The 27,799-nt window shown below is 40.2% G+C and overlaps 4 protein-coding genes across 5 annotated transcripts; 3 read left to right on the top strand and 1 right to left on the bottom strand.

Annotated features, from left to right (window-relative positions):
* Positions 1-572: 572 nt before the first annotated feature.
* Positions 573-2,344, top strand: LOC124178623. 2 transcript variants are annotated; one of them, XM_046562109.1, is made up of 5 exons: positions 573-904; positions 1,184-1,388; positions 1,619-1,804; positions 2,098-2,207; positions 2,293-2,344. In XM_046562109.1, coding segments are annotated over exons 1-5 (507 nt in total). In that variant the 5' UTR covers positions 573-899; the 3' UTR covers positions 2,294-2,344. The 2 variants fall into 2 exon arrangements, with proteins under 2 accessions (XP_046418065.1, XP_046418064.1); XM_046562108.1 differs by having other exon boundaries at positions 2,098-2,338.
* Positions 2,345-3,331: 987 nt separating this feature from the next.
* Positions 3,332-4,365, bottom strand: LOC124178225 (putative nuclease HARBI1). Its single transcript, XM_046561463.1, has 3 exons — positions 4,354-4,365; positions 3,682-3,864; positions 3,332-3,592 (listed from the first exon to the last, which is right to left on the bottom strand). Exons 1-3 carry the CDS (start codon positions 4,363-4,365, stop codon positions 3,347-3,349), a joined length of 441 nt encoding a protein of 146 aa, XP_046417419.1. The 3' UTR covers positions 3,332-3,346.
* Positions 4,366-17,406: 13,041 nt separating this feature from the next.
* LOC124178224 lies at positions 17,407-18,043 on the top strand. The gene is made up of 2 exons (XM_046561461.1): positions 17,407-17,720; positions 17,830-18,043. The coding sequence occupies exons 1-2, from the start codon at positions 17,407-17,409 to the stop codon at positions 18,041-18,043; spliced, it is 528 nt and encodes a 175-aa protein (XP_046417417.1).
* A 1,633-nt stretch (positions 18,044-19,676) lies between these two features.
* On the top strand, positions 19,677-20,565 carry LOC124178223. Its single transcript, XM_046561460.1, has 2 exons — positions 19,677-20,059; positions 20,145-20,565. The coding sequence occupies exons 1-2, from the start codon at positions 19,677-19,679 to the stop codon at positions 20,563-20,565; spliced, it is 804 nt and encodes a 267-aa protein (XP_046417416.1).
* The last annotated feature ends 7,234 nt before the right edge of the window (positions 20,566-27,799 follow it).

The raw sequence follows: 27,799 nt of genomic DNA, 5'->3' as shown, positions 1-27,799 counted from the left end.
TGGAAGACGAAACAAAATTTAGCTACGTCGCAGGCAATATAGACACGAAATACACCGCGGAAGTGCGGGACATTCTTACGCGGCCGCCCAGTATGAAAAATTAAAAACGGAACTAATCCGTCGTCTCAGCGCGTCGCAGGAACAGAAGACGCGGCGATTACTCGAGCACGAGGAGATGGGTGACCGCAAGCCCTCGCAATTTCTACGGCATCGTCAGGCGCTAGCAGGCGTCGTTGTACCGGAGAGCCTCATGCGCTCGCTGTGGCTCGGCAGGCTACCCTCGTCGATGCAGGCTATCCTCGCTACGCAAACGACCGCGAACCTGGATACGGTTGCCGAGTTAGGCAATGCCATCGCCGACGCAACTCCGCGCCACCAGGTCGCTGAGTACGCGGGGAGTGCGGGTAGTCTCCAAGCCTTGGTCGAGCAAGTAACGGCAAGCCTGGCTACCGCCGTGGCCATGCAGAATCAGCACCAGCAGGACATCGCGGCAATCCAGCGGAAGGTGGACGACCAGCCGAGCCAATCACGCACACGTTCGCGGCAGCGTTCGCTGACCAGGAGGTCGATTCTGTACTAGACGCAATGAAGGGTCGCTATGAAGCGACGCAACACGAAAGGTCGCTTGCGAAAGCGACGCTATTATAAAAAGCGATTCTGTACCGGGTGCTATTTTGCGTCAGGCGTTACAAGCAAGCTGTTTCGCCGGCGCAATGGTTGCGTTCAAACCGTGGTTTGAACCTCCCGTTCTAAAGGAAGCCGTGAGCCTAGACTTGTCAGGCGGCGATATAACAGTTTTTTCATGTTACATTGTATTTGCAGTTTTGTTGCATTGTATTGCATAAATAAACCATCAAAATTTTTGTGATTTCGAAATTTGTGAAGAATCAACGTACAAAATGAAGTAAGTAAGGAAATAATATATGAGATTAATATTTATATGAAATTAATACATAAGTAATGAAATAATACATTTATATTAATATATAAGAGATCATAACCTTAATTATGATCTCTAGAAAAGTTTTGTTTCATTGTTCTGTGTGTTACTTCTGTTAGCTACATTTATTCACAAAATTGCTATTTAAAAAATCTGTTATAAGACGTTATAAGACTAGGCATATTTATAAGATGATAATGGCAGGTTTTATGATGTCACAATATGAACATGGATTTGTTACAGTCCTACTGAAGCAGCAAAACGTTCCCACAAGCACAACAGTAAGCAAAGGAAATATTTGATTGAATATATGTATAACCATAGAGAGTTTGCAGCAGGACGGCTTATAGGTGCTCGAGGAAAAGAAAAAGGAGACGAATTGTGGAAGGCACTGACAAGGGAATTGAACTCCTTAGGGTTTGAGAAAACTCAAATTCAGTGGCAGAAAGTGAGTAAACTTCGAAAACCTTTATTCCTTATAAAAACGTTGATTTTTTTAACACTGTTTATTTGCAGTTAGTATAATTTACTTCTAGATGAAACCATAATAGGTAAATTTTTTTATTCTCATTCACCAAGTTTCTACCAGAACTGAAATAAAAGTTTTAAAACGAGACTGAAAGTTTTGTGACGGTGGAAACTCTGTTTTTGAAGAACAGTTCTTATGGCATTTTTTAGGTTTGGAAGGATGTAAAAACTCGAGTCAGAGCCAAAGCTGTCAGCCTTAAAAATGCCCGCATTAAAACTGGCAATTTTCCTGTTGATAGTAATACGCTATCGGAGGAAGATTTAATGATCCTCGGATTGATAGGACCTGTTGTAACAGAAGGGTGCAGGGTACCTGATTCGATGCCTGAAGAGATGGTATGTAATGAGAACATTAAATACAAAAACTGCTTACAGAAGATATTCTTTTAGATAGATTATTTACCGAGTACAAGACGAGATCAAAATTATGGCAAATAATTTGAAAAATATGTGTGAATGAACGATAATAACTGATAGTATTAAAATAAGTTAAATTTAACGCTGAACAAAGGAACTCATTTATGTCGGATCAACTGCTCTAGCTCAGCCCTCATAAATGGTATACAAATTAATCCCTTCCATTTAAATGATTGAAAAGCCAAACATGTTTATTCATGTACATATTTCAGTCTGCAATTACACAACTGCGGGAAGCAGACGAGTCGGTGTTAAACCGAGATACCTACTCGTATATCAGTATTCGAAGAATACAACATAGTTTCGACAAACACCACAATTGGTAAGCGTATGTCCCGAGCAGCCACGTGTATTACTAACAATAATGATGTATGATACGATGCTGTGGCAACGTGTTTTATTCGTAGAATCAGACACGGCAATAGGACAGGAGGAGGAACACACCATACAAGAAGCTGATGAATTAAAGCACCTTTCAGAACCCAAAACATTGGTAGAAGTTGTCTGCAGTGATGATGGCATAGCATCATCATCGCACACACTGGCACACCCATCATTGCAGTAGACAACCCCAAAGATAAAAACAGCCACACACCCAGTCAGAGCCTTGCGCAAGAAGCAAAACAAAAGAAGAGATGATGTCTTTAAGACTGATGTAGAAATGCAACAAAAGCAGAACGAAATACTTGAGGTATTTCTGTTTAAACTGTGTATGAATAAATCAATCTGCAAATTATTATGCCAGTGGAATTGTGCAAATATTTGTACTTATATGTTTTAGAGAATGTCACAGGCGATGCTAATGTCTGCAAATAACGAAGCCAAACGACTGGAGCTGGAGAAAGATAAATTAGAAGTGAAGAGGCAGATATGCCAGGCTCTAAATTCAATAGCGGTAGCGATGACAGGATTCCATTAATCTCCATCATATTCTTAGTAAATTTTTTTTTTTTATAATATGAAACTTTATGTATGATTTCTTACACACGGACGTGGTTTTGTTTTTAAGAATTTTGTGCCAGTGACATGCTCAGAAATTGAGATGTAAAATAAAAACGCCGAATGAGTTCAGGTTAAATAAAGTTCTTAATTTTTTTGAACGCCCATCTTTTTTGGTAGGTTATGCACATTTTTTTGTTCGTTTTTTCTTAAATTCCGTAGGATTGCCATGGAAACCTTAAAAGAGTAAATCACAAAAGTTACTTTTCATAGCGAAAAATCGATGAAAGACAGTAGACTTTAAGGAAACAATACAAATTTAAACTCACACGCTCTTTCTCATTCAAAAAAATTCAAATTATATACAATTTTCGTCACGTACAGGACATCTCAACGCTAGAGATATGGTATAAGATATGTATATCTATCAAGTCTCACCACAAACATACAGTAATGCTCAAAAGTATTTTGAGAATATAAAATTCGTTATCAGTCACATATAAGTCACATATACACCGCCAACTACAAGTGCATAAAGTTGTCTCGGATAAGTTGCTGTTGTACACGGCGTCCCTCAGCAAGGCGTGCTCTTCCTTCAAGAGGTTCAGCAATATAAGGTCCGGGTGCTGGCATAGCATTAGCCTGTGCGACATCTTCCTCGGCGATCTCTTTAAATGGTATTCGATAATGCAAACGCATATTATGCAACATGGCACAAGCATTGATTATTCTTCCCGCCATATCAGGCTCGTACATTAATAAACGTTGCTGAAGTAGAAAAAAATATAAAACGACAATGAGAATAATTCGCTCTAAATTGAGTTTATAACTGTTGACTATTCTGACCACAAACTCACATGTGACAAGCATCTCCATACCGATTTGAGTGCACCAAAACATCGCTCTATAACTGAGCGGGCACTACAATGTGCAGCGGTATATATATACTCAGGTGATCCATTTGGAGCATTCGATATTGGTGTCAAGAGCCATGGTTCCAAAGGATAGCCTGAATCACCTAAGTAGTAAGATAGGTTAGTCTAAGAGCCAGTGGACGGCTACCTGCATGTATTTGACCAAACCTGGGATTTTGTACAGTGAGGCCCCTATACCTACCATATATGAGATGGGGGGTCACTAAGCCCCAACTGGTGGACGCGGCGCGCGCTCAGGTAAGACAGGTATCGATTTTTGGTGAATTTTAAATGCATTTGACCACGTCTGCCGTTTTGATATTTGAAAATATATTATTATTATTATCTAAAAATAACAATGGCAGACCATTACCACGCGTTTAGCATAGTGGCAGACAGTTTTGAAAATGCTGAAAAAAATTAAATTTTGAAATTAATTGACCAAATCTGCCATTGATATATTTTGTTTATTAGGGTCTTAAAAACTTATATTCATCACGGCAGACGGCTTCATGGCGTACACACTTCAGCAGACAACAGAATCTTAGCTACTATCCGGTCAGATGTATGCATAGACTGTTTATAGCTATCTTTCTTTTTTCCTCTATGGATTACTATTGTACTCATTCTAGCCTATAGTATTTTCTTTTATACTTACTAGGGGCTTCGCCCCTGCGCGCTTCGCGCGCCAACCCCATCTCGGCGCTACGCGCCTCGGGCACTCGGCGCTGCGCGCCTCGTTGTTCGGCGCTTCGCGCCTCACTATTTCCTTACGCATTGTCTAGTAGACAGGCGAATTCCTTCATGTTGATTTAATGACAGGTCCTGCACTTGCTGTCCACTTCAATTCCTTCTGTGCTTACTTTTCTTTTTTCCATCAATCTCAGCTTCCATTCGTTGGTTGAAAATTGGTGTTCCTTCTCTATTGATATCTATCTATCTCCTTGACTTGCTGAATTATTTTTGCTACTGCTCTGCCCGTTATTCTCCAAAATCACCTTCTTTATATTATTTTTTTCTCTATATTTATGTTGCTGTTCACTCCGTAAAACACCTCTTTCTCTTGTGGTCAACATCGATCATGGTCGTCCTCTTGCCTGGTTATAGGAATATTTGTTTATTATTATTCTCTGGCTTATTTGGTTCTTCGCACTTAAAATTTTATTTTCCTTTTTCCTTTGTGATACTTCCGACCATCCACCATCTTCATCGCCTTGTCTGCTGCTTGAAACTCCTCCTTTCTCCATTGTCATCGTAAATCCTGGCTGTCCTTTTGACTGTTTGGTGATATATTTAGATTTACTATTATTTGATTGTTACTTTTCATACTTATTACTCACTATCTGAATTTTATTTTGGTTCTGCAAGACATCAAAGTGTCCACTGTCTCCGTCGCTGGTGAAGAGTAGCGATAATTGTGTTCCATTTTGTGATCCGATCCGGTGTGGATGAATTTGTTCTTCGCGATACACGATTAAACATATTTTAAAAATATCCGCAGCTGCATATATTGCATTTTTATTCATATGTGATTTGTAATCACCAGGTCACCTAATCACAGCACCGTTTGACTCATTACCTGTAATAAAACCCGCAAATGTAGACCAATTATCCACTATATTTGGAACGATACTCAGTCTCACCTCTGCGTGTCGATCTTGAGTGCCGTATACACAATACGCCAACGCGCGAAAAAGACAATTCCTGTCGGGAATCATCTTGATAATTTTCGTTTGCATGTTCATTTTTTGCGCGTCAGAAACAGATACCTATAAAGATATTTGTCAAAGACTGTCATAAACAGCCAATGACAGCTGTCAAAGGGTTTGCTAGATGCTTTTTGTTTTGTTTTCGGGATCTCACCCCACCGCCAACTTCATGCGTATACTATTGTTATTATAATCTTTTTTTACTATTGTTATTATAATCTTTTTTTACTATTGTTATTATAATCTTTTTCTACGTTCATTTGTTTGAAACTTTTTTATTAGATAGAGAGACTAGCATTCAAATAAATCGGGTTTTATACCTGAGAGGGCCTTCAGTTATATCCCCACCCTAACGGTTTTTTGCCAGATGTTTTCAGTATATTTGTGAACGTTCATACAGATGCCTCGTGTTTCGTGAATTAAATAAAATACATAGTGTTGCTTTATTTTGTTTTATCTATTATTTATTAAATATATCTGACATTACGTCGAGTGAAAAAGAAGAACTGAAGTGTGTTTTTTGTAATAAGGTGAAAAATGAGAAATTACTGATATTCTCAGAAGAAAGTATGTCAAAATGTCAGAAGATTTTGAGGTTAAGGAAAATTCATAAATTGAAATATAAAGATGTTATTTTACCGGACGAAAATTATGATTTAGCATATCATAGTAGTTGTTACAAGGCATTTGCAGCATTGAAGAGACAATTTCACTCGATAGATGGTAAAGGAAAAGTACCATCACAGTCCAGTACGTCTTTGTCTGCAATTGAACAACCATCTACATCAGCTGATACCTCAATAATTGATGATACAATTGTACATGATTCCCTGGTACAAGATGTGAATCTTCCTGAGACAGAAGTAGAGAAAGAAATTGACGCTGAAGCAGAACAGCCGTTGGAGGAAAGACCACCTGAAGATTCAGCAGAATTATCAACTACTCAGATTGCTGATACTGTAGCTCCACCAAGCGTAAATTTGTGTTTTTTTTTTGTAATAAAAAAAAGAAACAATATCGGTGTAAGAATGCGCCATTACACACTTCAGATAAGGATCAATTTGCAAAGAGCATTTTATCAAACTTTAAGCCAGATACTGAAATTTACAGTGAAACTTTGACTAAAATACAAAGTGTTGCCTCTCGTGAAGTATATTATCATGATAATTGCCGTCAAATTTTTAGAAATCAAAAAAGATTACTCGTAAAAAGTCCTGTTCGTACTTCATGGCACATCTCCCGAGAAATACATGAAACTGTTTATAAAGAAATATGTTATTTAATTGAAGATAATGTCATAAATCGAGGACGCTGTTACTTTCTGAGTTACTTACATAAGGAATATCTTCAAATGTTTAAAGATTTAAGTGATGGCTCTGACGCGACATCAATATTTAGCACACACTATTTAGAAGAAAAGATTCACAAGAAATTTAATGATAAAATTCAAATTTTTATATCGAACAAAAGAAAAGTTGTTGCCCCAAAAGGCATTTCAACTATTGATGATTTATTGTTTGCCCATTTGAAAGATCAAGATTAGGGTGCTTCATTTTTAGGCGATATTTTTTTTTTGTTTGTGCTACCTGAAAATCTGATACTTTATACAAAATAAAAAATTATGCCGCCGGGTAAAAGGCTTAAAGTGCAATAGCGGCTTAGCTCATTTAAAAATTCAATTTCCTATTTAAATAACACAGAAAAATTTTTTTTTTCGGTTTCAACTTGATTTTTCGACGTGAAAAAATTTTTTTTGGAAAAAACGCGTGTATAGCTTTTGTAGGGCATAAAATTTGCTACAAAAAGTTCCTCTGCGTAAATCCCCCCCGACCAACAGCTTTTGAGTTATAGAGCTGCGAAGATGAATGTTTATTATATTTCACATCAAATCATTTCTAAATCTAGATTTATTATTTTTACATCAAATAATAATTTACTATAGACAATAAAACGATTTTCTCGAGTCATTATATAAATCAGGTTTCTAATTTAAAAAATTATTTTTGAATAAAATAGAAAAAAATAAATTTCTATCAATAATTATAATAAAATCAAATTTCAAATACGTTAAATTCAAATTTTTGTTCACATTTTATTATTCTATTTTTAGTTCTATTTTATACCGCGGCGGCGCTGCTTTTCGTCTATACCTCCATTGTTGTAAACAGATGTTTTTACTCTCCAATCGTATTGACTGGCATCGATCGCTGACAACTGTAATACAAGCTTATTATTGTTTATTTTTCTATTTCTGTCATAAATGTCAGTTGGAATAATCAGATTAACCAAATAAAAGTGAATTCGACTTAGTGATTGTGATTTGACTCATATTTAACCGAAATGGTTAGTAAAGACTCCCGTAAAAACATTTATCTACTTGGTTATGAACGTAAATTATTATCTCAACGTAAATTACCGACTAATCAGAAAGTTTTGAGTTTATTGATGTACAATTATAAATCTCTTGGTAAACCACTGAATCAAAGTTTAAAAACTGTTATCAATGAAGTGAATAGTGTTTGGAGTAAAACGAAAATCCCACTGATGCAAGTTCGCAACAGTGTTGAAAAGTTAAGAAATTTATATTTTAAATGGAATAAAATAAAAAAAAATTCATCACGTACGAAATCGGCTGCTCAGAAAGTTAAGGAAAATGATTTTAAGCTTTTGTCTAAAAAACTATTTGACATTGCTTGTCAAAATAAAAATATTGTTTTAACAGATGAACAAAAAAAATTTTTGGATGACGAACGAACAAATCGGCGCCGAGGTATTATACCATTTAACTCAGAAGAAACGTATTCTGACTCTGAAGAATCAGTTGAAGGTAATTTGACGTGACTTTGTTTTGCTTGATTTTTATTAACATTTCGTGCTCTTTTGTTATAGAATTGAGTAAATCTTTATCCAACTGCACAATCTCATTTGAATCCCGCACTCTTAGTTCACATTCTTTACAACGAATGCCATCGAATTTTGAAGATGAACTTCCTCCAAGCTCAGCACCTCAAAAACGAAATATTTTGACACCTGAAGTAACATTTGCGCTGGATCGAACGAATGTATCGGATAGAGATGCAACGATTATCATGGCAGCTACTGTGAAAAGTTGCGGTGTTCCTCTCGAAACTGTAAATATGTGTCCAAGTACAGTTCGTAGGCAGAGAATTAAAAATAGAAAAAAGTTTGGAGAAAATTTAAAGGAAAATTTCAAAGCATCGGATGCGATAACTCTTCATTGGGACGGAAAGCTTCTGCCTGAAATGACTGGCTCTTCAAAAGTTGAAAGATTACCAGTTATTATTACGGGTCTAAATTGTGATCAGTTCTTAGGAGTGCCGAAATTGAATAAGTCAACTGGTTTTAATCAGACTGAGGTGATATTTCAATTGGTGCAGGAGTGGAATTTAGCTGACAAAGTTGGAGCGTTATGTTTTGACACTACTAGTGTCAATACTGGTATACTATTTTTGAGACAATTTTTTGCTTTGGCACATTTATGTAAAACGTTCTAATTCTGATAGGTGTCAAAAGTGGTGTTTGTAGTCTTATTGAAAAGAAAATTGGGAAAAGTTTGTTGAATTTGGCCTGCAGGCATCATGTATATGAACTGGTTCTACGTTGTGTTTTTGAAATATACTGGCCAGTAACTTCAGGTCCCAAAGTACCGAAATTCAATGAGTTTCAACAGAAATGGCCAGAGATAAACAAGAATAACTATAAAACAGGCTTGGATGATCCTTTGGTGGCCTCAGTTATAAATGACAAAAAAGATTCTATCCTACACTTTATTTCTCATCAATTGCAGGTACTTGAAAAATCACTTTTTTATAATTATATAAATACAAAACTATAAAAAAAATTTATTTTCTTGTAGGAAGTTCAACCACGTGATGACTATCGTGAGCTCGTCGAATTGGCATCAGTGTTTCTGGGAAACCGTTTTACGGGAAATAGCACTTTCAAAGCTCCTGGACCGACACACCATGCGCGATGGCTTTCGAAAGCCATTTATTCGTTAAAAATGTATCTCTTCAGAGAACAATTTTCACTAAGCAGTCAAGAAAGTGAAGGACTTCGTCACATTTGTATTTTTATAGCATTATTGTATATAAAAGCATGGTACGGTGCACCACTTCCAATTCAAGCTCCACGACAAGATTTAGAATTTTTAAAAAATTTATTGCAATATGACACAATTAATAAGAAGATTTCTGTAGCAGCTTCGAAAAAATTCAGTACTCATCTCTGGTATTTGTCTGAAGAACTTATTTGTTTATCACTTTTCGATGATGAAGTGAACTCAGAAATGAAAATTAAAATTATAGAATCAATTGATCAAAAAAATTGTAAAAATAAAAATTTCAAGCGCGTCGATGTTAAAAATGTAAAAATTAGTTCTTTCATGACAAAAAATTTGGACGATTTTGCATCAAAGCAGTCAACAGTTTTATTTGATAGACTTAAACTCCCGACTGAATTTTTGAAATTACATCCAAATGAGTGGAAATCTAATAAAGATTATAATAAGTGTTTAAAAGTTCTGCGAAGTTTACACGTCGTGAACGATGCTGCTGAAAGAGCAGTACAATTGATAGAAGCTTTTAATCGGAGTTTAACTAACGATGAAGAACAGAAACAATACTTATTACAAGTTGTGGCAACGCATAGGAAGCAATTTCCTAATGCTAATAAAAAAACATTAATGTTAACAGAAACTCATAAATAACATGAAAAGTTACATTTCTAGATATTATCATTATTTATTAATTGAAATTTATATTTGGACACTCAATTTTAGTGGTTTCTGAAATACAAAAATTAGTAGTTTTTTAATGTCTATGATAAATTGTTATTGTTATTTAATATAAAAATAAAAATATTTAGTTATTAATTGATATTTATTTTTTTCTATTTTATTCAAAAATAATTTTTTAAATTAGAAACCTGAATCATATAATAACTCGAGAAAATCGTTTTATTGTCTATAGTAAATTATTATTTGATGTGAAAATAATAAATCTAGATTTAGAAATGATTTGATGTGAAATATAATAAACATTCATCTTCGCAGCTCTATAACTCAAAAGCTGTTGGTCGGGGGGGATTTACGCAGAGGAACTTTTTGTAGCAAATTTTATGCCCTACAAAAGCTATACACGCGTTTTTTCCAAAAAAAATTTTTTCACGTCGAAAAATCAAGTTGAAACCGAAAAAAAAAATTTTCTGTGTTATTTAAATAGGAAATTGAATTTTTAAATGAGCTAAGCCGCTATTGCACTTTAAGCCTTTTACCCGGCGGCATAATTTTTTATTTTGTATAAAGTATCCGATTTTCAGGTAGCACAAACAAAAAAAAAATATCGCCTAAAAATGAAGCACCCTAATCAAGATATTTTGCAGGAAGCTGCTGCCAGTTTTACGAGCGGAAATTAAAGGTATAAAAAGAAAAAAATTACCTCAGTATTTAACTAGTCAGCGGCTAATAAAAGGTGAATGTTCAACACCACCCCTGATTCTCGAATTTTTTTCATCAATTCTTGGCGGTTACCGTCGTAAACGGCGAAATTGCGACAGTTTCCAACGTCACGTAAATTCTCTGTCACAGGACATCATATATATGACTCACAATGGTAACATTAAAACCTCTAAACACATCTGCTTAGGCATGACATTAAAAAGTATTACATGCAGTCGTAAGGTTATCGATATAATAAATCGTTATGGTCATTGTATAAGTTACAGCGCTGTCGAGGAGCTAGAAACAGAAGCAACGTTTTCATCAGTCTCACGTACCGGTATATGCCCAGAGGTAATTAATACAAATGAAAATCTTGTAGCAGGTATGGCATTTGACAATTATGACCGATTTGTTGATACCAAGACTGGAAAAGACACTCTCCATGATACAGTGGGAATAATGTATCAAAATATTCACCCCAACCTCGAAGACGACGATTTAGAAGAAGAAGATGAAGAAGGAACTGAAGCTAATCAACATGATAAACGTAGAAGACGATCTTTTGAGGAGATTGATTTTGAGTTACCACGGTGTGCTAAAAAACTCAAAAAAACTTGTACTATTCAACCTAAAAGTGAGGAAGAGGTTAATATAATCGTGCATAAGAGTCTTTACGATCGGATTGATAATATTTGGATGCTAAGTCATGCTGTAGGATCATTAAATACCCCTATGTGGACTGGTTTTAACAGTAAAATTATGACAGATGATACTCCACGACAATTGATTTCGTATTTGACTCCGATAAATCACTCACCAACAAGCAATGCTGTAGTTTTGGCAACTATGCAGCAATGCATGACAGCCTTGCAAGAACTAAATCAAGAGTACATGCAAGTAACTTACGATTTAGCTATCGCAAAGATTGCGCTCCAAATTCAAGCTACAGAAGGTAACACCTTCCAAAAACTATTCATACACTTGGGTGCTTTTCACATAATGCTGTCATACTTCAAGGCGATCGGAAAATTTGTTAATGATTGTGGTTTATCAACCATCATGGTTGAAAGCGAAATGCTTGCTAGTGGATCCATTTCAAGTTTCATTGAGGGCAAACATTTCAATCGCTGTAAACGATTACATCCAATGATGGCTTGAGGTCTACAAATAATGCATTTTAGATCTTTTCTAACAACCAAAAATATTCAAATTTCTGAAGAAATCACTGAAGAAATTGAACGATTACAGAGTTTTCAGTCACCTTCCTTTTTTATTCACAATGAAAGCTTGAAGGAGCTCTGTAATGATTACGCTATTTACGAGCAACAAACATTAAATGGTGAACATGGTAAAACAGCTCAATTTTATGTGATTTACATCAAGCTTGTTTATTACTATTTACAACTGAGTAGGAGCATTCGTGTTGGTGACTTTCAATTGTATATTGACATTTTACCAAAAATAACAAATTTATTTTTTGTATGTAACCATCAGAATTATGCAAAATGGACTGTCCGATATCATTGCGATTTAATGAAAGTTGCCACTACTCATCCTGGATTAGAGCAAGACTTCCAAAAAGGATTTTTCGGAATCAAGCGTACCGATAAGCCGTTTTCAAGGCAGCCTATTGATCTTACATTAGAGCAGACTATTAATGCAGATGCTGCGAGAACACTTACCGGAATCACAAATCTGACTCACTCGATTTCAGCTCGTCAACGGTGGGCGAGAAGCCACGACATCCGCTCAAGTATAATTACACACGTATTGGATGAGTTAGGAATGACCAAGAAGCAAGATATTTCAGCAGAGTTACAGCCACATAATATTAAGAAAAGTTGTCAACAACTTGAAAAGTTTATCGACTCGTTTGATCAGTATGTGAATCCCTTCAGCTTAGATTTATCACCTGATCAGTTGTTTAACATAGGTTCCGGGAAAGCTGCATCATCCGAAGTAGAAGATTTTCTCTTAAACATCCAAAAAAATGGGGAAGAGCTACGGACAACTTTTATATCGGAATGTGCATCTGATTCGAGAAGATTTGAAAAAGCCATCAAAAAAACATCGATACACAACTTTTCAAGTCTACTGGTAAAGAAAAAATCTGTGAAAATAGGTGGTAAGGAGCAAGAGATTAAGTTACAACGAGATTTATTCGGACGTTTGTTGGGAATTTCGATGGACCATCAAATTGATGTTCTAAAAATTTTAGCGTATCCAATATCTCCTGTACCTCTTGCTTTATGTCATCTAGATGGTGGTTTCTGTAAAACTGACAAATCTGTACTTGTAAAATGCCTTGAACCAAATATTGATCAAGAACCACCACGTAATACCGATGTATTGTTGATTGATGGATTTTTCGTTCTTCATTCTATGAAAGAAGTTCCCCAAACATTCGGAGGTATTTCGAAGAAATTTCTGCAAATGGTGTTAAAATATTCCATTCGAAGAATTGACGTAATTTTTGACCAATATTTTTTTCCATCAATAAAGGATAGTGAAAGATGTCTACGGCATGAAGCATCATTGATTGATTACATAATTTCGGGGCCTGAACAGAAGCGACCATCAGATTTTGCAAAAGAATTAAAGAATACTAAATTTAAGGAAGCTTTGGTTGATTTTTTTACAAAACATTGGTCGACTGAGGAAATGAAATCATTTTTAGGCAACCGACAGGTATTTTTAAATTTCCGAAATTGTCAATCGTATCAAGTTTTTAATGACAAGATCCAATCAAGTGTTGTTGAAAATTTATGTTGTACTTCACATGAAGAAGCTGATACCAAGATAATTTATCATGCTTGCAATATCGCAGAGCCGTCTAACATTATTATTAGAGTCACTGATACTGATATTTTAATTATAATGATTGGTAATATGACACAATTAAAAAATTCAGATTCCAATATTTGGATGCTCAATGGAACAGGAAATAACGAACGATACATTGACGTTACAAAAATTTATAAAGAGCTTGGTGAATTGTTAGCCAAAAGCTTAATCGGCTTCCATGCGTTCACAGGATGCGATTTTAATCCAGCTTTCTTTAATAAAGGGAAGAAAAGACCTTTTACCTTGCTAAAAAAATATTGAATTTCAACAAGCATTCGCTACTCTCGGTGAAGAAAATTTGACAGGCGACCAGTTAATAGAGGTATTTAATAGTATTCAGAAGTTTATCTGCCAGCTCTATAATGCGAAAAAATCTATTGACGTTGATGATGGAAGGTACCAACTTTTCGTCAACAATTATAAAGCTTCTGACGTGAATGAAAATTTCACTAAAAAAATACTGAATTTTGATGCAAGCTTAATACCACCGTGTAAGAGTGAGCTTTACCAGCAACTTCTAGGAGCTCATTATATTTCAAGTGTTTGGAGAAATGCTTATAAGAAGCAACCTACCACATTGGACCCATTAGAGTATGGTTGGATTGAGCAGGACGACAAATTTGTATTCAAATGGTTTGATGGTGATCAGCTGCCAACTTCTGTGAGTGACTTAATCACCGAAGTCCCTGGTAAGTTCATAATAATCAACTTTTTATCGAATATGTTCGGATCACTTTTCCAATTATTTTTATTTTATAATTAATGTTTAATTTTTATAGATTCCAATTCTACGGATGATGAAGACGAGTCACACCACGACAGACTTGACTCCGATGACGGTGAATGAAGATTGAAATTAGTCGGAAAAAATAAATGTTTTGTAAAGCATGCACGATTCATATTTTTTTATTCATTTTTTCAAATTTTGTCTTAAATAAATAAAAAAAAGAGAACTAAATAAATATTTGAATGATTATTTGTTACCTGCAATATACCCTAATATTTGAGATTCTTCCGAAATATATTTGCTTTCTCATCGTCAAACTCATCACTTTTAGTACATAGTTTACAAAATTGAATTTTAAATTAATATGGATGCATGATAAAGTAAATCATATTGATGTGAAATAGGTAACTTAATACATATATGTATATACATATGACCGGATAGTAGCTAAGATTCTGTTGTCTGCTGAAGTGTGTACGCCATGAAGCCGTCTGCCGTGATGAATATAAGTTTTTAAGACCCTAATAAACAAAATATATCAATGGCAGATTTGGTCAATTAATTTCAAACTTTAATTTTTTTCAGCATTTTCAAAACTGTCTGCCACTATGCTAAACGCGTGGTAATGGTCTGCCATTGTTATTTTTAGATAATAATAATAATATATTTTTAAATATCAAAACGGCAGACGTGGTCAAATGCAATTAAAATTCACCAAAAATCGATACCTGTCTTACCTGAGCGCGCGCCGCGTCCACCAGTTGGGGCTTAGTGAACCCCCATCTCATATATGGTAGGTATAGGGGCCTCACTGTACAAAATCCCAGGTTTGGTCAAATACATGCAGGTAGCCGTCCACTGGCTCTTAGACTAAAAGTTTTAACAGAAACTGAGCTCAAAAGCATCGAGTCAATCTTTGACAATCAGTCAAGTGAATTCATGGAAATGATTAAAAAAACAACTGTGCAGCTGTTATAGGATTGCTGTAAACAAACATTGCAGTTGTTAGAAACAGATTGTCGTCAAGTCTGTAGAGAGACGAAATTGTCGTACGGCAAATGGCTAGACGAGCGAAAATATCGCATCACCGGCACTACTTGCTACAGTTTGTTTACTTACTCCAGCAACAAACAACCTAATTGGGATAAAAAGTGCTCTACATTCTTTGAACCGAAAGATTTCAAAACCGAGTACACCTGTGGCGCCCCAGTCGGTCCCGCCAAGTAACACGCCTCCGGCCCCCCTGTCGAGTGCGTCCCGACGGAAACCAAGGAAGCAGTCTCTGATGCCGCGCTCGGATGAGTGAGCGCCGCCATGTTGGAGAGAGAACGCTGATGGCCACGAACGAAGAGAGACACGCTTCACGCCACAGCTCTAGCGACCACGCTAACACACTCGAGCAGTGATCATTGTGAAATAAGAGTTATACGAGTCCAAGTTGTTCTTTCGTTTGAATAAAAGTTCATTATTACTTTCATAATAAAACGGAGTGTGTGTGTAAAGTTGAGTACCCGTCCCTCACACTAACTCCTTTAGTGGTGACCCCGCATAGCTCGGGAAGGACCGAGCAACGAACATTCGAGGAAAAACACAACTCTACGACTCAGTGACTCGACTCAAGTACGTGTGTGCGATTTTTGGAGTTAAGGGGGCATGCACGAGCAGCACGCTGCAAAAGACGACGCCAGACTCCGTTCAGCCTCATTCGCAGCCTTCGGAGAAGCCTCGCAGACATCGACGCCAGTATCATCATTACCCTCGCTCGCACGTGGACGAGGTAAGCGGTTACCAAACGCAGATCAAGGCATTCCGCCATTTTCCGGCGCGAATCGTCCCGCGTTTTTAGAGCTCTCTTCCGCCTACACAGAAAGCAACGATTCGCTCTCCGACGGTAACGACGAAACCGGCTCTGCCAACGAAACAATCCGCGAGTACCATACGCCACCGCCAGAGGCCGACTCCGAGTCAAGAGCGAACGATTCTGCTGACGCACGCTCACCCACCTCGTCCGACATGATGAGCGATGAACCCGGCGGCACTGAAGGAGCCGGAAACCGCGGCGCCGTAGAATCCTCGGCAGCATGCCGTCTACCACCGTTCCTCAGAACGCACGCGCAGCTCTGGTTTTACCAAATAGAAGCATTGTTCCAGTACAGCAAAGTATACAAAGACGACTCCAAGTTCCGCCTCGTGGTCGGCACGCTTGATGCAGACGCGCTTGTAGAAGTTGCTGATCTCCTAGCACACCCACCAGAGGAAGACAAATACAGAGCTATCAAGAACCGCATCCTGCAAAGATACTCCGACTCACCGGACCGCCAGCTGCAGAAACTATTCACCGAGCTGGAGCTTGGGGACCGCAAGCCATCACAGCTGTACAGACACATGCAGCGCCTGGCCAACGAGCGGATTGACGCAGCTGCTCTTCGCGTCCAGTGGCTTGCCCTGCTGCCTACGCAGGTACAAAATATTTTAAAAATATTTAAAACTGAAAATGCTGATGAACTTATAGCTGCTGCCGACCAATTCATGGAGAGTCCCGTCAAGCTGAGCTCATTTTCAACGTCACCAGTCCGATTACCACTGTTAGAAGCGAGCGTCGCTGCCACCCAGGCAGACAACAACCAGGTGAAGGCACTACTGGCTCAGCTCATCGGTATTTCAAGGGAGATCCTGAACAAGCTGTCCGTCAACAACAACGGCAGTCAGCCTAGAGGCGGCAGGAGCCGTTCACGGACCCCCAATGGCAACAACGGGCTTTGCCGATACCACTTCCGCTGGGGAGCTACAGCAAACCGCTGCCTACAACCATGCACGTACAAACCAGCCCCCAACGCGGACCAGGGAAACTAACTGGGCTGCCATCAGTCTCTGAGGCTGATGGCAGCGCCCAACATCCACGCCTGCCGAGAGAAAGGCGCCTGCACATGTACGACCGCTCAACTGGGACCAAGTACCTGGTCGACTCAGGGTCCGTTGTCTCACTGCTGCCACTGTCGATGACGAAGCAGAAGCTGCAGCCCGACGACGACTTCCAGCTGATCGCTGTCAACGGCACTGGTATCCGGACATACGGCAAACGGGTAACCACACTCAACTTCGCCATGCGCCGTAACTACGCATGGCCGTTCATCATCGCCGACGTGAAGCAGCCGATCATAGGAGCTGACCTCCTGGCCCACTACGGCCTGCTGATCGACCTGAAGCGTGGACGCCTATACGACCCAACGACCAGGATGAGGTCGGATGGAATACTACTCCAATCCTCGGTTCCGAGTATAGCTTCTGCGAAGCGCGTGCACTGTACAACAGACGACGCCGAAGTAGAGGCTCTGATCAAAATTTTTCAGAAGCTTGCCGAGACTTCGACGCCCCCAGGGACCGGACCTGTCGCCCCTGTGCAGCACCACATCCTCACCACCAGCCCAGCAGTCCACCAGCGCACTCGTCGGATGGTCGGGGAGAAGCTCCAGGGCGCAAAGGAATTCATGGACCTCCAGCTGTTCCTGGGCTTCGCTCGGACCTCTAGCAGCCACTGGGCCAGCAACCTACAAATGGTCCTGAAGCCGAACGGCACATGGCGGGGCACAGACGACTATCGCGACGTCAACGCGATGACCGTACCGGACAGGTACCCCATACCTCGTGTCGAGGACATACTCCACGAGCTTTTTGGCGCCAAGATCTTCACGGTCGTTAACCTTGAAAGGGCCTACCACCAAATTCCGGTCGCACCCGAAGACGTGCACAAGACCGCTGTCACTACCCCGTTCGGGCTCTTTGAGTTCATCGGGATGCCACCAGGATTACGCAACGCCTCGCAGACGTTCCAGAGGTACATTGATAACCTCCTGCGACCGTTTTCCTTCGCCAGAGCGTACTTAGACGATATCGTAATCGCCTCCAGCAGCCGGGAAGAACACCTCGAGCACCTGCGTACCATACTGAACCTGCTCACGGAGAGCAAACATATAATCATCTGGCACAAATGCCAATTTGCCCGAGCGAACGTCAAATTCCTCGGGTTCGACGTGTCTCCAGATGGCTTCTGCCCACCAGCAGCCCGCATACAGGCGATAGCTGACTGGCCGCTCCCAGAGACCGTCCAGGACCTTCGCCGCTTCATAGGAGCGATCAATTATTACCGCGCGTGCATGCCGCACGCCGCGCAGCTCCAAGTCCCGCTCACAAATTTCCTCAAGAGTGCCAAGAAGAAGGACAACAGCAAGATCCCCTGGACCGACGCAGCAAGAGAAGCCTTCAACGCAACCAAAGAGAGCCTCGTGAACATCACGCGAAACAGCTTCCTATCACCGCACGCACCGCTGATGTTGACCACCGATGCCTCCTCCACTGCGCTCGGTGCCACGATTGAACAGCACGTCAACGAACTTTGGCGACCAGTTGGGTTCTTCTCGCGGAAACTCTCTGACGCTGAGACCCGCTACAGCCCATACGACAGAGAGTTGCTCGCAGTTTTCGCCGGAATCAAGCATTTCGAGCATATCCTCGAAGGACGCGAGTTTGTTATCCGCACTGACCACAAGCCGCTGGTATCAGCATTCGCACAGCGCCCAGAAAAGGCCTCGCCTAGACAGCTTAATCAACTCGCATACATCAGCCAGTTCTGCTGCAAATTCACGCACATTACTGGTGAGGACAACGTAGTGGCTGACGCATTGTCGCGGATCGAAGCCGTCGACATGCCGACCATCCTCACCTCGCAGACCATCGCAGTAGCACAGCAACGAGAGGACATCGACGAACACCACGAGCTCAACGCCTCGTCTCTAATACTACAGCCACTCGTCGTCGACGGTCACCGCATTTTATGCGAGATCTCTACAGAACGCATACGCCCGTACGTCCCTAAGGAGCTTCGCCGGAAAGTATTCGACGTGGTACACGGCTTAGCACATCCGAGCGGCAGAGTAACCTCCAAGCTGATGCAGGAGAAGTTCGTCTGGCCCGGGATACGCAAGGACGCGATCAAGTGGTCACGCAAATGCATCGCGTGCCAGCGCTCGAAGATACATCGACACACGCGCATTGCTCCAGCCAGCATCGACGTCCCGGACCAACGATTCAACCATATACACATGGATTTCATCATCCTGCCCCTCGTCGATGGACATCGCTACTGCCTAACAATCATTGACCGATTCTCTCGTGGCCACAAGCGATCCCGCTAAAAGACATGACCGCCGAGACGGTAGCGGCGGCCCTGTACAACGGGTGGATAAGCCTCTTCGGAACTCCACTCACCATAACCACTGATCAGGGCACGCAATTTAAGTCGTCGCTGTTCGCCTCCCTCGCAAGAGCCGTCGGAGCCGAGAAGATCAGGACGACGCCTTACCACCCGCAGTCTAACGGCCTTGTTGAGCGGATGCACCGCACGCTCAAGGCCGCCTTGATGTGTAAACTTGGAGCCTCGCATCCGACTTGGTTGCAGCTGCTGCCCTCCGTCCTGCTTGGACTGAGGACCACGTACAAAGAGGACCTGCAAGCATCCCCTGCAGAGCTGCTCTTCGGGACGTCGCTGCGCATCCCAGGCGATTTTTTCACCACTGATGACCTGCAAGCCGACTCAGCAACCTTCGTCGACCAGCTCCGTAACTATTTCCGCACACTTAAGCCTATCCCGACTTCCCATCACACGAAGCCAAAGCCCACAGGGACCTAAAGAATGCTCGCACGTCTTCAAAAAGGTCGAAGCGATCAAGCCACCGCTCACCCAACCGTACACGGGCCCACACCGGGTCTTGCAACGCCTTGACGACCGCCGCTACATCATAGAGGTCAACGGCGAGCAAAAGACAGTGAGCATCGCGCTGCTCAAGCCAGCCCATCTACCAGCTGACGATGCAGGCGCTTCTGAGCAGTCGCCCAGGCGCACCGTGAGATTCCAGCACACGCCTGCTGACATACCTTCTTCGTCGTCGCCCTTGGGGTCAACGACTGGGAGGGGAGTACCTGTGGCGCCCCAGTCGGTCCCGCCAAGCAACACGCCTCCGGCCCCCCTGTCGAGTGCGTCCCGACGGAAACCAAGGAAGCAGTCTCTGATGCCGCGCTCGGATGAGTGACCGCCGCCATACTCGAGTGAGCGCCGCCATGTTGGAGAGAGAACGCTGATGGCCACGAACGAAGAGAGACACGCTTCACGCCACAGCTCTAGCGACCACGCTAACACAATCGAGCAGTGATCATTGTAAAATAAAAGTTATACGAGTCCAAGTTGTTCTTTCGTTTAAACAAAAGTTCATTATTACTTTCATAATAAAACGGAGTGTGTGTGTAAAGTTGAGTACCCGTCCCTCACACTAACTCCTTTACACCGAGTATGGTAAAGTCACTGAAGCCAAAGCACGTTGTCAATTTGAAAAAGTGACGAATCAAAAAGTTGTGGAAACTGGGCTCGTTGTTTCACAACAAAATTTTTGGCTAGCATGCTCCCCTGATGGTGTAATTTTCGAAAGGGGAAAGCCAAATACATTGGTAGAAATTAAGTGCCCGTTTGCAGGCAAATCGATGCCAATCGACGAGGCGATGAAATCGCAATTTAGCAAGTGTTTGTCACGAAATGACAAAGGAGAAATGAGCTTGAAGAAAAAGCATTGTTATTATGGTCAAGTACAATTGGGAATGGCTGTGCTGAATATTGAAAAATGTCTGTTTATTATTTATGCAGATTACGATAAGAGTTTTATCAGTTTGACCGTCAATTTTGATAAAATATTTACGTTGAAAATGTTGACAACGCTGAAAAAAGTCTATTATAATATTATGGTGCACAAAATTTGTGCGAAGTCAGCTGATATCGATATCAATAATGAGAATATTGATACGAACAACAACTTCAGTGGTAGGTAACTTCTATTAGGCGATTAGTCTAATTATAATGCAATGACTGAAAGTTAGCTTCCTGTGATACAAGAATTTAATTGTATGTGATACGACTACCAAATTATTTGTAAGCCAAAGAAAGAAAATAAATTTTTCTACGTTTTGAAATACTTTTATTGTTCACACATGATTTTTTCCCTGTTCACAAAATATTTATTTTATTTAAAATTTCATTTCATACGTTTACAATATCAATATGTTGACAAGTAATTGAATGAGTGTTTTCATTGATCTTTCATGAATTTATCATTTGCCAAGATGGGAGAACTGAGATTGATTGTGGCACATATGGTTGTAAATATTTCTCTAGCGAATGGGAGGAGACTGACAGGCATTGTATCTCCTAAAATACTAAAAGTTTCTATTCTCTGATTCGATCTTTCAACATGAACTCTAGCTTTCGCAATATTGCCTGTCAGTAAAGATTCAGATTTAGAAAATTGTTTTTTTTTCTTTAAAAACGGTAGTCTAATCAGCTTCCAACCACGTTCGGCACACATTTTATCAATTAAAAAACCACGATCAACCATAACGCCATCCCCCGGCTCCAACAAGTCTTTTAAATCGCATTGCTCAAAAATATCGGTGTCAGAGACTCTGCCGCGATAAGGGTTTGAGATGTACGAAATATTTCCTGCGGGTGTAACTGCAGTCATAACTTTAAATGTCTCAGACTTTTTGTAATGAGAATAACAAATCACTTGACAGCAGAGCTTTGACGGTCTTTGAATAAAAATTTCAGTACAGTCGATAACTGCTCGAGTATTTTCAAATCCCTCAAAACATTGTGGCAAATTTCGCGATATTTAGTCTTTTGAAGGCCACTCTATTGCTACTTTTAAGCTCTCACTCAACAATTGGATCATTTCTAGGAAGACTCTTTGACAGTGCTGTGCTGTGTAATATTGAAACAAGCCGGCCAAAAAGCTGTATGTTATATTTTGTTTCAACTTTACATACGTCATGACCACTTTGTTCCTTAAACTCATTCTTGAATTATATTGATCTGGATGTTTTTGTAACGTTATGCCGACAAGATTAACAATACAGTCTAATATCGCATATGATTCTATTCCTGTGGCAGTGCTCAAAGCACTGTCATTGGGGAACAAATCCAAAAAATTAGGCATGATATCGCTCGTTTTTACTTGAACTCCGATATCTTTAGTCAACTCAGGAGTAATTGACTTGTTACAATGCGTTAAGACATCATTAATTGAAATATCATTGTCAATTAAGTATCCAAGCGACCGATGTAGCGAATCATCAAAGGATAGCGCCGGTAACCGCTGCGCTGAGACATCACTCTTTGTCACCTTCAATTCTTCTCCCATCTCTTCGTGAAAACTGGATTCGCAGTTCTCGAGTCGAATGGTCTCTTCTTGAGGTGCAGTTGCATCGAGCCTCTCGACGTTATTTCGTCTTAAACGTCTCTCAAATCGTTGACGATCAATTTTTTTTTTTTTCGCAGATTGCATGAGACCGCTGCTAGATGGCAAATTAATAGAAGGGATAGCGTTTTTCTTTAAAAAACGCTTTTTTGCTGCAACATCTGTAAGAATTAATTGCGTCATGAAAAAGTCAGTCACTGAAGTTTCATAATTTCTAGGTTATGTTATGCTAAGATTTCTTACTTACCAGGCAATGAATAATCCTCCTCTGTAAAGTGTAATGCACACACTCTCATTTGACCCGTCACTCTCTTAATTGTTAGAGCCTTTGTCCATGCTTTAAAACGGTCAATCGTTTCAACAGTGTCGAAATGATTTTTGACATAGACAGAGCGCTCACCAATTTTTGGAAAGGCGTGAAAACTTAAGTCTATGTTTTTTTTTTGATGAACGTTTACAGCCTTGTACGACACAGTGAAAATTTTTTTTCCCTGGTGGTGCACGTGACGAATATTTTGCGGGGTGCATTATTGCAATTGCAATGTTTTGCAATCGATAAAAATCCACATAAAAACACGTGAACTGACTAACTACTATTCCTCCTTTTTCTGTTTCCGCTTTCGACCACCAGATGTCATGTCTCCCTATGTTGGATCCCAATACGTTGGGCGAATACTCGGATTTATATTTAAAAACAGACGTCCTTTTGCTTGCCGATATATTTGAAAATTTCCGCGCTAGTTGTATGAAAACGTAAGAGTTAGATTCCCTACATTACTACACCGCATCGGGGCTTGTATTCGATGCTATGCTAAAGCAACCGGGGTCAATCTTCAACTCTTCGATGACCACGAAATGGTGTTGTTTATCGAGAGAAGCGTACGAAATGGTGTGGCACAGTGTTCGAATCGCTACGCCCAAACGAATAATCGGTTTATGAGCGTCAATTTCGATCCTAGCAAAGAGGTATCATATACTCAATGTATATCGATGTGAACAACTTGTACGGTGTGGCTATGAGTATTTACCCCGTCATTCTTTCGCGTGGTTGTGACAACAATGAGATTCAGGTATCGTCCATTCCCGATGATTCGCCAATTGGATACATTCTCGAGGTCGACTTGGATTACCCGGTGAAATTGCACGAGATGCATAAAAATCTACCACTCTGCCCTGAACATTTTACACCTCCGGGTGGCAAATCGGCAAAACTTGCAACCACACTTCTACACAAAAATAAATACATCTTACACTATCGTAATTTGAGACAGTGCTTAGCTTTGGGCATGAGTGTGGTTCAAGTGCACAGGGTTTTGAAGTCTGTACAATCCCCATGGTTGAAACCCTACATTGATCTAAATACCGAAATGCGGTAAAATCTGAAAACGAGTTTGCGAAAAATTTTTACAAACTAATGAACAATGTGGTTTTCGGCAAGTCCATGGAGAATGTTCGAAAGCATAAAAATCTAAAATTAGTACAGATACGGGAGGGTAAGGGTGGGGCGAGGAGTCTGATTGCGAGTCCGAACTTCCATAGCTGCACAGTGTTCGATGAGAACATGGTTATCATTGAGATGAAAAGGTTGAAGGTCTATTTCAACAAACCTATTTACATCGGCGCCGCCATTCTGGACCTATCCAAAATCGTACTATACAGTTTTCATTGCAATTACATTAGAAGTAAGTTTCATAATCAGGCTAAGTTGTATACCGATACTGACAGCCTGATATACCAGTTCAACGTGTCCAACATCTACGAAATCGTCAAACCTGAAGTGGATGAGCATTTTGATACCTCAGACTATCCCCTCGACAGTACATATGACATCCCCTGGGTGAACAAGTAGCGTTTGGGTCTGGTGAAGGATGAAAATAATGGTAAAATTATGACTGAATTCGTCAGTCTACGCGCAAAACTGTATGCATTTCGAACTATGGGGGATAGTGACAAGAAACGAGCAAAGGGAGTCAAAGGCTCAACCCTAAGAACAATCACGTTTGATGATTATAAGGAATGCCTGCTTCGACATGTAGATGTTAAAAAGCCTCAGCATCTCATTAGAAGTAGGAGGCATGCTGTCAGTACGATTGTGCAAAATAAGTTAGCTTTAAGTTGGCGCGACGACAAAAGACAGTTGCAGGATGGTGAAACAGATACCCTACCCTGGGGTTTCGAACCCAAATTACCTCGGGCTATTTAAGAGCTCAGGTCAAAAAAACCTATGGGGGTAGGGTATCTGGCGCCTCAAAATCATCGCGTCTTGTATATATATCTATATGTATATATTTTAGAGTAGAAACAGTGTAAATATGTATAAATATTTTCTAGTATGTATAAGTATAAATAAGTATTTAGCATTTAATTTGAATATTACCAGCCTCAGTGAAAAAGAAGAAGTTCCGCGCGCGCGCGTGTGTATGTGTGTGTGTCTGTGCGTCTGTGTGTGATTAATATATCCTCTAACATTTTAAAAATAGTGAATTAAGCCTACTGGGGATATCGATAAAAAAAAAAAAAGCACAGAATTATCTACTTCTACTAGTGGTGTGGAAACGATAATACTATATTTTAATTAAATTTGATCAATTACCCTAGTGTATATTATTATTCTCTAAGACTGTTTTTTTTATAGACAAAAAATAAAGAGAGTACCGAGTTTATGCCTCTACACTGTAAAAAATTAGCGGTGGAAACTGGTTCGTAGTTCGTGGTCTAAGTGAATTTGGGAAAACGCACGAATAAGACGAATTGAATATTTATTGAAAAGAAAAGAAACGATCTTATCTCATTTATTTTGTTTTATTCTTCAAAACGAAAGCCACCAGTCATCCTTAGGAATCGGGAAAGGTCGGAAGGAAAAGGCTGTTCGGCAAATAACCTGAAAAGTGCTTACAAAATCTGACACTTGAGGTTAATAAAATGTGAAAATCAAGCAAATGCTCATCGATCTCGAAAAATAATCGTGGCTCTATTTACATTTCAAAAGAAACCAAAGCCTATCCGAAACAAAACTCGATTCCAGAGAACAAGTTTTTAGAAAGAAACAAAGAAGGAAACAGATATCGACAGAAACAAAAGCTAATCATCGACGTCTTCATTTCCCTGACAGGCAATAAAATAGGTTGGAAATGCCCGTCACGCATAACCAAAATATTTCAAAGAAAGAAGTTAACTCAAATGATGATTTTATATAAAAACGTCTGAAATTAATTCCTCAAACCAGCCTCAGACGAAGAGTTAGATTGAGGATTGAGGATTTTCTTCTCCAACCTCTGTATCTCTTCTTCGCCAATTGTAGGAATCTGAATGCGAGTTTTGTATCATTTCTCTACTATTCCTTTTAAGTGAAAAGCAATGATTGGCATCATGTCCAATTTTATTAGAAAATAAACAAGTTACTACAGTTTTATCTGTCGTAACTGCGCCTCCAATTTCGTGTTTGTTACTCTGATTCTGAAGAGAACCACGATTTTCACGATTATAATACTTGTTATTATTTTTATTTCTGTAATTTTGAGGCTTTGTCTTTTCCAAGTGCTCAAAATCCCGTCTTTCTGAGGTGTATTTGGACATCTCAATTCGGCGAAGTTTGTTTGACCCAAAATATTGCTTTCGCATAGCCTCCACCTCAAGGGCTTTGGCCGTTACCTCTCGCAGAGAAGTGAGACCCGATGTCCCAACGGCCATTTTGATTTCCGGATCACTAATTGCGTTTAGAGAAGCTTGGGTCGCTAATAAGTTACGAGACGGCTCGTGGTCTGGCAAAGCTACACGAGAAAGCCGTTCAATATCTTGGCTAAGTGACGCGAGGTCTTCGTCTCGTCCTTATCTTCTGGTCTGTAGTTGAGCTGTATATAATTCTGTCAGATGGTCATTTCTGTATCTTAATTTAAGCGCGGAGCCTAGTTTTTCATAATCGGAAATTTCTTCCTCAGACAATGCTGTTAAAACATTCAAAGCCGGCGTCCGAAGACAAAAGGCAAAGCTGTGGGCCCTCATGGCGGAGTCCCACTGATTATGTTTCGCTATTGTGCTGAATTGACGCTCATACTCTGCCCATGGAATTTTTCCATCAAAATTGGCGGTTTTGAAGGACAAATGGGTTTCTCGTCAATCTGAGAAGCAACCCCAGGAAATCTCGAATTATTCAATTGACTTAAATGAGAATATCGAGGCTGAACCTGAGACAGAGGCTCGGAAAAACCAACCTCATTATCTACTCTTGCTCTACAAATTGGGGATTCATCTACCCCCCTAATAAAAGGCACAGACCTTGAGTCACGAACATCCTGGGATCGTCCTGGATGTTGGACCTCCTGAACAGCGGGAGAGGGAATAGGAGAGGGAAGCGGAGCAGCTACTCTGGAACCCCGAGGAGTGACGGCCGGTTCTTCAGAGCCGTTCACCTGATGGACAGCCTGAAGAGCCGCTACAGTTGTCCGGAACAGGTCGTGTAGACTGGTCTCCGAACGTTCCTGTGCCTCACGATCCAATCTCCACTGTTCCTGTTGATTGGCGAGTTCTTGTTTTCGCTGTTCTTGTTGATCTGCGACTTCTCTTGTTGTTCTAGAAGCAGCTGGAGAAGTTGTTGTTGGTGACGCTCGGCGGCTTCTTGTTGTTGTTTCATGGTTTGAAGCAAATCAATCTGAGAGACCGCCGAAGGAACTGGAAGAGAGTCCACTGAAGGTCTTGATACAGTTTCAGGGACTCGCGGATTTTCTGTAATTTCTTCTCCGCCACTTTCCCGTCGCCGAGAGCGTGTCATACGACTATTGCTCATAGTTAATAAAATTTCACGCACTAAATTGACTCGATTAGAACTCTTCATCTCACATCTGACATCAGTGTAACGTTGTTGGACGTGTTACGCCCCGACGTACTGCCTTGGCGTACCTTTTTAAAAAATTCCATTTCATTTCATTTCTTTGATTACTTCAATGCGCATATATCATTTCACCAAATCTCATATTCGAATAACAGCGAGTTCCACCCCTCCTGGCAAAAGTCACGTAGAGACCGA

This window comes from Neodiprion fabricii, chromosome 3 (assembly GCF_021155785.1).
Source record: "Neodiprion fabricii isolate iyNeoFabr1 chromosome 3, iyNeoFabr1.1, whole genome shotgun sequence".
Taxonomy (NCBI): Eukaryota; Metazoa; Arthropoda; class Insecta; order Hymenoptera; family Diprionidae; genus Neodiprion; species Neodiprion fabricii.
This window is presented reverse-complemented; position numbering and strand designations above follow the sequence as displayed.

What these genes read in the sequence shown, in the direction of transcription:
- LOC124178224 (XM_046561461.1), top strand. Translation starts at nt 17,407, where the DNA reads ATGTACGACCGCTCAACTGGGACCAAGTACCTGGTCGACTCAGGGTCC. An exon ending in GACCCAACGACCAGGATGAG is followed by an intron (nt 17,721 to 17,829) that starts GTCGGATGGAAT and finishes AAAATTTTTCAG; the next exon opens with AAGCTTGCCGAGACTTCGAC.
- LOC124178225 (XM_046561463.1), bottom strand. An exon ending in TATGGAGATGCTTGTCACAT is followed by an intron (nt 3,593 to 3,681) that starts GTGAGTTTGTGG and finishes TTTCTACTTCAG; the next exon opens with CAACGTTTATTAATGTACGA.
- LOC124178223 (XM_046561460.1), top strand. Translation starts at nt 19,677, where the DNA reads ATGACCGCCGAGACGGTAGCGGCGGCCCTGTACAACGGGTGGATAAGC. An exon ending in TTTTTCACCACTGATGACCT is followed by an intron (nt 20,060 to 20,144) that starts GCAAGCCGACTC and finishes CATCACACGAAG; the next exon opens with CCAAAGCCCACAGGGACCTA.
- LOC124178623 (XM_046562108.1), top strand. An exon ending in CTCAAATTCAGTGGCAGAAA is followed by an intron (nt 1,389 to 1,618) that starts GTGAGTAAACTT and finishes GGCATTTTTTAG; the next exon opens with GTTTGGAAGGATGTAAAAAC. An exon ending in ATTCGATGCCTGAAGAGATG is followed by an intron (nt 1,805 to 2,097) that starts GTATGTAATGAG and finishes TACATATTTCAG; the next exon opens with TCTGCAATTACACAACTGCG.